General features: G+C 51.4%; 1 protein-coding gene across 1 annotated transcript in view; it reads left to right on the top strand.

Annotated features, from left to right (window-relative positions):
* The window catches only part of IGSF23 (immunoglobulin superfamily member 23), a 51728-nt gene that overhangs the window by 35242 nt on the left and 2882 nt on the right, over positions 1 to 13604 (top strand). The window contains 6 exon segments of the mRNA XM_087421928.1: positions 3579 to 3692; positions 9940 to 10027; positions 10030 to 10087; positions 10089 to 10224; positions 10226 to 10277; positions 12595 to 12632. Coding sequence (XP_087278054.1) covers positions 3579 to 3692; positions 9940 to 10027; positions 10030 to 10087; positions 10089 to 10224; positions 10226 to 10277; positions 12595 to 12632 — 486 coding nt within the window.

Raw genomic sequence — 13604 nt, 5'->3', positions numbered from 1 at the left:
CCCTTCTGTCCTTGGCCATTCCCATGGCCCAGGAGGCCACCCCACCGTGTCCCCACTCTAGCCTGAGGGAAGGGAAAACAAGAAAGGAAGGCCCCCTTCTCTTAAAGGCATGACCCCAAAACTGCACTTCTGCTCACATCCCATTGACCAGGTCCTGGGCACATGGCCACACTTGCTGCAAAGGAGGCTGGGAAATGTAGCCTTCACTCCACACAACCACGTGCCCAGCTCAAACTCCTTTAAGTATGAAAGGGGGGGCTACTAGATAGGCGTGGGGGCACCACTAGTTTCTCTTCCATATAAACTTACCTCCCATAGGCCCTTTATCACGTGGAAGGAGGGGGCAGACCAAAATGTACTCTTTCTGGCAACAGGCAAATGCAGAAACAGAGAGGGAGAGGATCCGAGCTCAGTTTCCTCTCCCAGAAGCGTCAATCTCATAACAGGGAGGTGGGGACAGAAGCCGGGAGCCTTACCCCAACTCCAGGTTTCTAACTGGGGCGCTATTGGCATTTTAGGTGAGACGAGTCTCTGTGGTATGGGACAGTCCCGCCTATTATTGCAGGCTGTTTAACCCAATAAATGATAGGACTGTTCCATCCACAGGCATTGTGACAACCAAAATGTGGGCAGATATTTCCAAACCCCCTGGAAGGGGGTGGGGATGTCTCTGACAGATGAGAGGGACATCCTTCCACGGAAACGTGAACCATGACCCATGGAAATGTGAACCATGTGGGATAAGCCTTCTGCCATCCAAACTTAGCCCCCGGCAGGACACGGAGTCCTTTCAGCCTTTAAGCTTATTTTTACAATTCAGCTTTGTCCGGAGCCACCTGGCACTGGCTATTTCTCCTGTTATTAATAAAACGATGTTTTTGCTGCTCTCCTCCAACACACCATCACCTCCCCCCACACACACACACACTCACGCACACACTCACACACATGAGTGGATGAAGAAACGAAGGATGCTGCTGGGACTCAAGGAGCCAGGAAAACAGGACCTGACCTGTGAGTTCAGGAAACTCATTGTCTGAGGATGGGAGGAAGGAAGTGAGGGTGGCTTGGGGTGACTGTGCCTTATGTGAGTATGACTTTGGCCAATTCATTTAACCTCATCCGTGTGTTTCTCTGTTTCCTCACGTGAAAAAATGGACACAATAATATCTACCATGTAAAGATGTTAGAAGGCCCAAATGACTTGAAAAGGTTGTTGCATGTAATGCTTAAGACCACAGACTCCGGAGCCCGGTGCCTGGGTCTTCCCAGGCATTCATGAGCTGTGTGGCCTCAGATAAGTCACTTATCCTCTCTGTGCCTCAGTTTTCTCCTCTGGAATAAGAGGATGGCAGCCCCTGCCTCACAGGGCTGTGGAGGGATAAACGAGCTAACGTAGGTCAAGTATTTAGAGCAGTGCCCCTCTCAGAGTCAAGTTCTCTGTAAATGTTAGCGATCATCATGACTATTTCCTCCAAGTGGGACTCGTGGGTTTTTTTTAAGGAAATTCTAGACTTTATTCAAATTTCACCAGTTTTTCCATTAATGTCCTTCTTCTGTTCTAGGATCCAATCCCCAGGGGAATTCCCTTACCCATCCTCAGTCTTGGCCGGCTGACAAGTCATATGCTTTCAAACTCTGTTTTTCACCTTTCCTTTCAAACAAAGTTCTTTTGGAGGCAAGTAACTGAATCACAAAGAAAACTAGTTCAGGAGAAACAAAATATAGGCTCACGTAACACAAAATCTGAAGGATGGAGCCAACTTCAGCCACAGCTGAATCTAGGTGTCTGAATGATGTCATCAGAAATCTCTGTCCATCCACTGGCTGGCTGTGCTTTCCTATGTGTTGGTCTCATTCTTAGGCAGCCTCTCTACTCATGGTGGAAGGAGGGCCCCCAGCAGCTCCACACTTAGATCCCTTCAGCTTAGCAAACTCAGCAGAAAGAAAAATGCTACATTCCCCGGAGTTCCAATAAAAGTGGTCAGATGGCTCCCTTTGGTCTGCTTTGGGTCATGCGCCAGTTCTGGAGCAATTATTGATTGAGACTTAAAGTTGAAATGCTCTGATTGGCTAGGCTTGGGTCACATGTTCAGCCCTCACCCAATCACTGTGGTTGGAGGGTGAAGCACTCTGATTGGCCAGCCTGGGCCCTTCTCACTGCCCTGGCACCAGAAGGAGGCTGGTTTCTCAAAGGAAAATCCAGGTGCTGTTACCAGAATAAAAGAGAGTGAATGATGCTGGACAAGCAGAAACCACAGAGTCCTCATCCATACGATGGTTATTAATCATGTCGCAGATATTGCTTATCACCCATCGCTGGTCCCCTGGCCTGGGGAATCGCCCCAGCAGAGGCCTTCAGAAAAAGCATAAAAGAGGCAGTATGGCCAATGCTAATAAAGACATAACCAAGTCACTTGATAGTGACTATTTTTAGAGACTCATGGGTGACTCTTTGCCCCAGGGTGGAGCCTGGCCCTCTGGGGGAGGGAAAAGCTTGAGCTTCTGAGTCAGAGAGATCTGAGTTCAAATCCCAACACTTCCATTATACTCACTTATTCATTCACTAAAGAAAACACTTATTGAGTATCTATGATGTGCTAGGTACAGTTCCAATCACAGGGACACAGCTCTACCCTCCTGGATCTGACCTTCTAGTTAGGGTGATGGGCCTGGGGCAGGGGAGACCGATAATAAACAAGTGGACAAAGACATAAATAATTTCAGATAGTAAGTATTGTAAAGAAAATAAAACTGTGTGACTTGCTAGCAAGGAGCTGGGGGCCTGACTTGCAGCAGGCATTAGCGAAGGCCTTTTAGAGGAGGTGATATTTGACTTGAGGTGGGAATAATGAGACACAGTCAGCCATGAGATGATTTGTGTAAGGTTCTAAGAAGAGGGAACAGGAAGTGCAAAGGCCCTGAGGCTGCTCCCTCCAAGAACTGACAAAAGCCATTGTGAATACCTGGATTAATCCAAAATTTAGGAGATAGTATGAGCAAGGCCCTGAGAAAGGGCTTCTGAGCATGCCTCCAGGACATCCTGGATACCAGTAATAATAATTAGCATTATTGTAGTAGCTACCGCCATTCATGGAGCACCTCGTACACGCCAGCCCCGATACTGGGCACCTCATATCCAGGGGCCCCTCTGACTCTGGGGCAGGCACTATTATTAACAACCCCATTTTACAGAGGAGAAAAACCGAGGCTCAGAGCTGGTAGTCAGGGAGTCTGGAGCAAAGCGAGGAAGCCAGCACGAGGCCAGGCCACCTCCTACCTGATGACCTTTGGCCATTCTTTGTCTCTGATGTGGGGTGTCTTCATCATTCTCCTGGTCTGCAGGGCTGGGAGAGGGGCGGAGAGGACAGAGAATGAACCCCCAGAGCGTCTTCTCCAGGAACCCTGCCCCCGCCTGCTCCCCATCCACCAGTACCACCAACTTGTGCTAGAGAAGAGGGCAGGCCTGGGGGTGACTTCCCAGCCAGCCAGCAGCTGGAGCCCTGGACCAGGGCGCAGCGGGGTGTGGCCAGGGCGGGGGCGGGGCCAAGGCTGCGTACTTGACTGTGCGGGTCTAGGAGACCCCGCGCCTGACACAGCCACCTCCCCTGCGCGGCGCCTGGACAGAACGCAGCACGAGGACCGGCTCCGGCCACAGCCCTGCCTGGAAGAGGCTGCCTCTTACGCAACAGGTGCGTGAGAGCCAGTGGCTTCACCTACCGGTTAGGGACAAGGAAAGGACACCCCTGGGGAGAGTCTGTATCTAGGTCAGAGGAGCCCCTACTCAGACCCCCGACTCCGGTCAGTTTAAGGCCCATCAGCACAGGCTCCCGCTGCACCGGAGCTCTTGGAATCCCCAAGAGGCCGTGCTGTTGACCCTTTTATACAAAGGAGGAAGGGGAGGCGCAGAGGGGGCGGGGTCACCTGCGCAAGATGGCATGGGCCACCAGGGCAGAATCAGAATTCAGGTCCCCAGCCCAGCCCCTTTCTTCTTTTTGTTTTTTTTTTTTCTGTGAGGAAGATTAGCCCTGAGCTAACATCTGTTGCCAATCCTCCTCTTTTTTTGCTGAGGAAGACTGGCCCTGGGCTAACATCCATGCCCATCTTCCACCACTTTATATGGGACGCCGCCACAGCATGGCTTGACAAGCAGTGCGTCAGTCCATGCCCAGGATCCGAACCTGCGAACCCCCCGGCCCCTGAAGCAGAGTGCGGGAACTTAACCACTTCGCCGCTGGGCCAGCCCCCAACCCAGCCCCTTTCCACCAGAGCACCCTGTCTCACCCCAGCTATCCACACCTAATAAAAGTATAAATAATAATAATAACAATAATCAATAATAACAATCATAATTTTTTTAAAAAAAGGTCATCGTGACTGAGTACTTCTGCAAGCCAACCTATTCTAGGTGCCTTCATATAGTAATACTTCATCCCTACCCTTATGAGACAAAGGCTATGGGATCCCCATTTCTCAGAGGGAGAAACTGAGGCACAGAGAGGTTATGTGCCCTCTGCAGGCCACACAGCTTGGAAGTGGCAGAATGAAGATTTGCACCCAGATGGTCTGCCTACCGAGACCACATTTCCAGAGAACACACACGTCCGCCTCTCAGATAGTAAATGAATTGCCTCCTTTTCCAGATCTTAAAAAGTCCAATTCTGTGTGATTTCAAAACCCCCAACTCCACCCAGTTTAAAGCTTCGCTCATCCCCAGCTCAGGCCTGTGTCAGACTGCAGTGGGGGCCATGTTGGGACACGGTGGGCCTCGTCCCTGTTTCTCTCTTTGCATCCTTTCTCCTCGCCCATAGCTGTGGGAACGCAAGGAAGCGGGCAGGACAGTTTCTACTTGGCTCCTATAGTTGTAAGGTGGGGCCAAAGCCTTCTGTGTGGCTGAAGCATGGTTGCTGGATCTTTCTGGGGAGTGGGTACTTTGAGGATCCTCATCACTGGAAAGTGTATTCCCAAGGCTTCCATGAAGTGGGCCCGCTGGAGGCTCACTGCCATCTCCTGGCCGCCTCCAGCCTCCTTCTCCCCAGGTCAGTCATCAGCAAGCCCTCTTCCATGAGGGTCTTTGCCAGGACAGCCTCCAGGTGGCTTCCTTCGGAGGCATCTGCCACTGGCTGATGGGAAACGCCTGGACATCTTTGTTGTGCCCCCAAACGCTGGAGGCATGGGCCATCTCCACCCCAGCCCTCTATTTCCTCCACCCCCACGGGCCTCTCCCACCCCATCCCTCACCTGGGGACTTATTGGTCTAAGTTCCCACAGACTCCAGGGGAAACATCTCCAGCCCCCCAAGAGGTTCCCTTGGAGCCGCCCTCGCTTGGCCTGTGGAGGAGGAAAACCCCGGACCCTCACCCCAGAGGAGGACTCAGGGTTCGTTCTCAACTCTCCTCCAGGGAGCCTCACTCTGGGACACCTGCTCCTCCCCATGAGCTCCTGGTCTCCCTGCCCAGGGCTGGGTGGAGGTAGAGTGGAGAACCCCTGTTAGCTGGACCGCAGTCGAGAATGGGGGTTCTTGGCATCGGTTATTCTGTTCTTAGGCTCTGGGACCTCTGTGGAGATTTTGAGACAACGGGAGAAGTCAAGTTTAATATCCTGGTATTGGAGTGTCCCTGGACTCAAACTGGGAAAAATTGAATAGAGACTTTTTCTCATTTGATTGAAGGTTGGAGATGAAGCAAAATAACTGTGCTCCTGTACAGTAAGAGTTCTGGAATCATCTCTATGGTTCCAGCTCTGAAATTCCATCCTTCATCTGGCATACTTAAAAAAAAATCTCTATATATGTACATATATATATAAAATACCTAAGGTAGACCGTCCTCAGCCCTGAAAATTCATGACCTCATTGACTCTCAGGAACTCCTGTGAGATGGTTATCAGCCGCCCTCCTTGATGAGTGGGGAAACTGAGGCTCAGAGCCCAGGAATAATAGGCAGCTGAGTCAGGGTCATGAACCCAGGTCTAGTGGCCTCAAAATCTGCAAAGGAAACCATGATTCTACATCAGCTGGAGTAAGGGTGGCTGAGATGTGAGATCTTCTCCTTAAGATGCCTTGGGGACACTCCCTGAATCACCAAGTGGCTGCAGCTGGGTCGTGGTCAGAACTCGATCCCAGAACGTGGATGATGCACGACCTGGGATCTTCCCCCTTTGGTCACTTATTCAACAAACACTCTGAGTGCCTGCTCTGCACCCAGCCTGTGCTGGGTGGCGCTGGGGACACAGCAGTGACCAAGCCGGCCCCAGCCCTGCCTTCCTGGGACTCACAGTCCAGAGGGAAGACAGACCTGTCCCCAGACGGTGGGATGGGCAGGAATGGGGTGGGGGAGGGAGACCAGAGGAGAGGGCTCAGGTCCGAAGCTGGGAGGTGGTGACCAGGGGACGACCTTTGAAAGCTGTCCAAATCAAAATAGGCCTTCAGAAAGACAGGACATCAGTTATGCAAATTGCGTCCCTCCGCTCTTTGTTTCATGAATGTAAGAACGCAGATTTTTTCCATGAAGGTAGAAAAGCAGAACCCTGAGCAGGTACTCGGGTAAAACACTTGATTCCTGTCTCTTCGTGGCAAGAGCTCGCATCTCCCCATCAAGTCAATTGCAGTCCCTGCCCAAACACTGTGGGATCTATTACCGAGCACACCTGAGGGTCAGGGAAGACTGAGGAAGAGAGAATGCCTGAGCTGAAGCTCCAATCACAGCCAGGTACAGAGTTGGGGGTGGCGGGGACAAAAAGGCCTGGAGGCCAGAGCAACTGCACGGAGTTCAGTTTGACCCATGCAGAGAATGAGGGGAGAGCGGGAGAGGAGCATGGAGAGGCAGCAGGTGCCAGGAGAAGCAGTCTTCACTGTGCCGTGAGAGCACTGGGGAGCCATGGAAGGTTTATGAGCGGGGGAGTAGAAAAGCCACACCAGCTGCCGACTCAGAGAGCAAATCAATGGAGGTAGGGAGTGGGCAGTGAGCCCCCCAGAAGGCCTGATAGTGGGGCAACTCCCAGCTCTCCACTCAGGACCTTGGGTCTGAGACTCAAGCTTGCTGTGCCTCGGTTTACCTGCCCGTAAAACAGACTAGCGCCAACATCAGAGTTGTTGGGGGAATCAGGGAGGTAATGGCTGGGAGAGTTTGGCACAGTCCCTGGCACTCAGCTAGCACACGGTGTCAGCTGATCACCTGGAGGCGCCCTCTGAGACCTGTCACACCCCCTTCCAGAACACAGCACATATATCTGCTGCTGCCCTGGGAGTCACAATCCCCAGCCACCCCTGCTCATTCACTTACCAAGAAGAAGGCGGATGTTTTCACATTTGTTCTGGAAGTGGGTATTTCTGATCCTTAAAACTTATTATATGGCTTTTTTTAATCTTTAAAGGGCATATTTACAGTATTCCCAGTACTTGCAGTTGTAGAGGCAAGAATGATAATAATGATGATAATTATAATGTCAAGCATTATCTGGCATTCACCTTATTAGGACACTGTTCTAAGCAATTTACAAGCATTAGATCAAGGCTTCTCACCATCAGCACTATGGACCTCTTTGGGCCCAATGATTCCTCGTGGGGGGCTGTCCTGTGCACTGTGGGATGCTTAGCGGCATCCTTGGTCTCTACACACTAGATGCCAGTAGCACACCCCCCCCCCCAAGTCATGACAACCAAAAAGATTTCCAGACATTGCCAACATCCCCTGGGGGGCAAAATCGTCCCCAGCTGAAAATCACTGGAGACATTATTATCCCATTTTATAGATGAGGAAACTAAGGCTCAGAGAGGTTAAGTAACTTTCCCAGAATAACCACAGTCAATAAGTTTCGGGACTTGCACGCTGGCAGTCCAATTCTGGAGCCTGCATTGTAGTGTGTGTGCATTTGTGTGTGTGCAAGACAATTAAGAACCTGCTTTATACACTATTTTCTTTATTCAAATTTTGCTTAATTTTTGAATGGGTTATACATTCCCGTGGTTCAAATCTCAAAAATATATCAAAGGCCTTGGGTGAAGTCTCTGTCCTACCCCACCCAGTTCCCCATCTCCCTTCCCCGCAACACACACACAGATAGCCACTGTTTTTGTGTATCCTTCCAAAGTTTCTTTGTGCATTTACAAGCAAATGCAAATATATATTTACTTTCCTCCCATTTTTACACCAAAGGTAGCACACCATATCAACTGTTTAAAAGCTTGTATCTGAACTGCTTACCTTGGTGATCTTTCCCTCTCAGTTCATAGACTTCCTCATCCTTCTGTAGAGCTGCATTGTTCCATTGTGTGAATGGACCACAATTTATTTAATCAGTTCCCTATGGATGGGCAGTTGGGTATTTCCCATCTTTCGCCGTTACAGATAAGATGTGGCAAATAACGCTCTACATCTGTCATTTTACACCATAGAACACGTTCCCTGAAGTTTAATTACAGGATCAAAGGGTGTGGGAATTTTTAATCTTGAAAGACTTTGCAGACTGCCCTCTGCCTGGGGTTTTACCAGCCGTGTCCGAGAGTTTCCTGTTGCCCTCAGCCTCACCAGCACCATGAGTCACCAAACTCTCAGATCTTTGCCAATCTGGTGAAAAGCGTATCTCAGTTCATTTTAATTTGCATTTCTCTTACTACGAGTCCAGCTGAACATTTTCCCTATGTCAAGAGACATTTGAATTTTCTTTTCTATGTACTGCCCATCCATATCCTTTGTATGTTTTTCCATTAGGTTGCTGGTATTTTTCTTATTGATATCTAGGTGCTCTTTATGTATTAGTGAAATGAGCTCTTTGTGATATCAGTTGCAAATAAGTTTTCCTGGCATGTCATTTCTTTTGACTTTGTCGGTGGTGGTTTGTTTTTTTTTTTTAACTTTGCAGAAGTTTCTTTTTATTTTTATGTCAAAATTTTTAGTCTTTTATGGCTGGAACTCATGTTGTTACTGCAACCATTCCAGTGAGAGGCAGAAGAGTGGGGTGGGTAAGCGCATAGGGTCTGGAACCAGACTCCAAGGGTTTGACTTCAAGCTCTAAGCAACATGGAAATTAATTAGAAGAAGTGAGAGAAACTGGGGCAGGGGTGTGGGGGTGGGCACACTTGACAGTATAGTTACTGGCTGAGAACTTCCACTGCCTGGGTGTGGATCACAGCTCTGCTGTTTGCCACCCATGATACCCTGGACAAATGTCTTAAATCTCTGAGCCTCCGTTTCCTCATCTCTTTAGGGGTATAATAGTTGGGTCAGACAGGGTTGAGGCAAGAAGCAGACGATCTGCTCAAAAGGAGGCTTGAGGAGGGTTTAATCAAGGGACGATTTGCAGACCTGTTGGCAGGGTATAGGGAAACTGACGCGGGATTGTGCAGTGCCCAGCGGCTAGCAACGGCGGGAAGCCGTTACCTCCCCGGGGCTAGAAGCTGTACAGGAAAGAGCAGACCCCCAAACCAAAAGAGAGTGATATACGGAGAGCGTGGCCCCATAGGAGCTTTGGTGGAGGGATACAGTCAAGTCGCGCTGATGGAGCAGGGAGGGAGCTGTGGGGCCAGTTACCCCGAGGTCACTCCCCTCCTGCCCTCCCGTCTTCCCATTGGCAGAAGCCAACCAGAAGCAAAAGGTGAAGGGACCCCAATGATGCAGCTCAGGGAAGTCAGCCTTTTGGGGAGCAGAGCTGGCAGAGAAGGGTGAGGAGCGAATCTACATGACATCCAGCGTAATGTGGGCTTGGTGAGGTGGATGTAAGGAGTAAGTGAGATAGAACATGCTCAGCACTAGAACAGTATCTGGCTTGTGGGAGGTGCTAGGTGAATGTTCCCTTTTATTGCTACGTATTTTTATCACTATCATCATCCCTGTTGTCATCATCGACTCCACCAGCTCAGGAAGGGTTACGTGCTGGGGCAGCATCTGGCCTTGGTCTCACTTGCTCCCCTCACCCTCCTCTCCCTCCCACCTGCTCCAGGGCGCCCTGCTCGCATCCTGCACTTGGTCTGCCTCCTCCGAGCTGCCCTCGTCTGCGCCTCGGGACCCCTTGACTGAAGGAGCCAGTGCCCTCTGCCCGTCCCTGGAAGCCTCAATGGCACTCTCACTGCCTCTTGGTTCCGAAAGCATGAGGCCAGAAGCCATGATCTTCTCCCCTGATGGCCTCGCAGGGCCTGGCCACACTGCCCGGGAGATGCTGGACACCCAAGGCAGCCTGGTCATCAGGAGCGTGATGGCTCACGACTCGGGCAGCTCCACTGTGGTGGCTGGAAACGAGCCAGGGACGCAGGAGTGGGACGGAGCAGATACGTGTCAAGGGTGAGTGGGCCCCACAGCGGGAGGGACTGAGTTCTAGGTCACCGGGGCCCATCAGGACACATTCTGTGCCAGTAATCGATCACTCCCTAACAAACCACCCCAAAACTTAAAACAGCAACCATTTCTTTAGCTCACGATTCTGCTGGACAGTTCTGATCTCAGCTGATTTCAGCTGGGCTCACTGATGTGTGTGGTCAGCCGGGGAGCGCCTGGGTGCTGGCTGGTCCAGGATGGCCTCCTTCATACGTCCGGCGGTGGCCTGGCTGGCCGCTGGGGCAAAGGGGGTCACTGGGCCACGTGGCCTCTCATCATCCAGCAGGCCGGCCTGGGCTTGTTCACTCAGAATGGAAGATGACCAAGAGCAGAAGATGCAAGGCCTCTTGAGGCCCAGGCTCAGAACTGGCCTGCCATCACTGCCGCCATATTTTCCCGGCCAAAGCGAGTCACACAACTGGCCCGGCTTCAACTGGAGGGAAATAAGCTCCCCCTCTGAATGAGAGGAGTTGCAAAGTGTTGTGGCCACTTTTTTTTGTCATCTACCACACTTTCCAACAGATATTCATGAACTCTTTGCCCATCAACACTTGGGGAAGGGCCAAGGTCGCTGGTGGCACCTTCAAACTCATCTGCTTTTATGAGCTATTCAGTTCTGGACTTGAGCTTCCTTACCTGAACCCGAAAAACAAAGCCCTGAGGTCAACCAGACCCATCCTCCTTAGAAGGGAGCTTAAGGGTGTATTCGTCTGTTTGGGCTGCCATAACCAAATACAACAGACGGGGCGGCTTCAACATGACAGATTTATTTCTCCAGTTCTGGAGGCTGGAAGTCCACGATCAAGGTATCAGCAGGTTTGGTTTCTCCTGAGGCCTCTCTCCGTGGCTTGTGGGTGGCTGCCTTCTCCCTGTGTCCCTCACGTGGTCTTTTCTCTGTGTGCCTGCCCCAGCGTCTCTCTGGGTCCTAGTCTCCTCCTCTTATAGGAACATCAGTCAGATTGTATTAGGACCTGCCCTAACGGCCTCATTTTAACTTAATTACCTCTTTAAAGTTCCCATCGCCAAATATAGTCACGTTCTAAGATCCTGGGGGGTTAGAGCTTCAACATATGAATGGGGGGGACACAATTCAGTCCATGACAGAGACCATATGAGTTAGGATTCAGAATCTGATGCTCTAATAAAGACCCAAAATGACACTGTCTTAAACAAGATGGAAATTTCTCTCTCTCTCACATAATAGTCTGGCATAAACAGTTTAGGGATGACATGGTGGCTTCACGGTGTCGGGACGCAGCCTCCTTCTGCTTGTTCCGTCATTGCCAGATTTTGTCCTGCCCGTGGGATCCAAGATGGCTCCCATCACATCTGCATTCCAACCAACACAACAGGAGAGGTGAAGGGGAGTGAAGGTGCCTTCCTTTTAAGCCCCGACATAGAGGATGCTCGCATCCCACTGGCTGGGAGCAGTCACATGGTCGTACTTAGCCACGAGAGAAGCTGAAATGTAGTCTTTATCCCGGGAAACCATACACCTAGCCAAAATGTGGGATTCTGTGACTAAAGGAAGAAGGAGAGTAGAGATGGAGGGAGAAATCCAGCAGTTTCTGCCACAGGTTTCTATTGGAGGATGCCCTGGGGGTCTCACCCACTGCCCCCATCCTAAGTTTAGCCAAGTGTTCCTTCCAAGCATAATGCGTTTGGCTTCTAGGTCAGCCAAGCTCCCTGCTGGTCAGCCCACTCCCTAACGCGTCTCTATGTCCTGGCATGCCTGTGGGCTCCCAGCTCCACAAGGGTGATGAGGGGATGTGAGGAAAAGGTGTTCATTCCCCAGGAACAGTAATATGGGGTAGGAGGGCTGGGGCTGTGGGGGAGGCTTGAGGTGGGTGTGACCACATTGCTATCTAATAATTCAACAAACCATCGGCACCTGCCCTGTACCTGGCCCTCTGCTGGGTGGTGGAGGGAACACAATCATGACTAAGACAGCCCTGGCCCAGCCCTCCCCTCCGGGGCTCACAGTGGGGGGAGACAGACCTGTCCCCACACAGGGATGACTCAGAGCAGGCAGGGCTGGGACGGGGGATCTCAGGGGCTGTGGGAGGCCAGAGGGCACCTGGCCCCCTCTGGAGGATCTGGGAGGGCTTCCTGGAGGAGGGCGAATTCAGCAGTGAATAGTACAGAGTTGGTTCCTCTCACCGTGGAATTCCCAGTCTATCAGGAGAGAGAGACATGAAAGGAAGAATCACAAGGCTAGAGTCAGAGACTTCTGACTTCTCAAGAAGTAACATTTAAAATGCTTTCTGAAGAGAAGGGAAGATAGCCGATAAGGATGGTGTGGAAGTGGTTCCAGGCAGCGAGAACAGCATGGACAGGGCTGGAGGGGTAAGAGAGACCTCGGTGAGTGTGAGAAATTGAGAGTAGAGCAGTGTACAGGGCGTGGGCCATGTGAGGCCACTAGTTTTTCAGATAGAGCTGGGGGTCAACAGGGTGCACCGTGCGGGGCCTTGCGAGGCTTCAGGAAGAACCTTAGACTTCCATTCAACAAACATTTACCAGCGCTGATTGTTATGTCTGCATCAAATACCTTTTTAGAGCCTTCTCAGTCCTGAGTGATGCTGGGGTCATGGGCAGGGAGACGTGAGATCCAAAGCAGATATCTGACCCAGCCTGGGGGACCAGGTCTGGCTTCCCAGAGGAAGGGGCATCTGAGCTGGGCCCTGTAGGCTGAGCAGGAGTTCGCCAGATGAAGAGTGAGGAAAAGCGCTCCTGCAGAGAGGCAGCAGGAAGCAGGAGCGAAGGGCTCCGATTTCCTGATCACTCACTATGTGCCAAACCCTGGGGGGTTTCACAGAAACCCGAGAAAGCAGAGGCTCTGAGCACCGACCCCATTGCACAGGTGGGCAAACTGAGGCTCAGAGAGGTGACGTCGATAGCCTGCAGTCACACAGAAGCAAAGGGCTGAGCTGGGGTTCTGCATGACTCTCTATGATCCTGGAGCTTATCTCCTTCTACGCCGCCTCTCTAGCCCGGCAGCATCTCTAAGGTACAGTGCAAGGTGGGGGAGGCGACTTGGAACCCGCGTCTGCACCCAGGGATTTTTACCTCCACCAGAAAATTTAAGGGCAGCTGAGTTCCATCAGCCTGCATTTCTGTGAGTGGAAGCCCAATTCTTCTCCTAGAGGCCGACCTCTACACCGGTCTCCTTCTCAGCCTGCGGCTTGTGCAGGCTCTGAACCCCGAGCCACCGGCATTCAAACCCCTGCCGCACTGCCTACCAGTCACGTGTCCTCGGACAGCAACTTCCCTCTGCGTGCTTCCGTGTCCTCATCT

Source organism: Ceratotherium simum, chromosome 33 (genome assembly GCF_057802395.1).
Source record: "Ceratotherium simum simum isolate JZ-2026a chromosome 33, ASM5780239v1, whole genome shotgun sequence".
Taxonomy (NCBI): Eukaryota; Metazoa; Chordata; class Mammalia; order Perissodactyla; family Rhinocerotidae; genus Ceratotherium; species Ceratotherium simum.
Note: the sequence above shows the minus strand (reverse complement) of the source record. Positions and strands in the feature narration are given on the sequence as shown.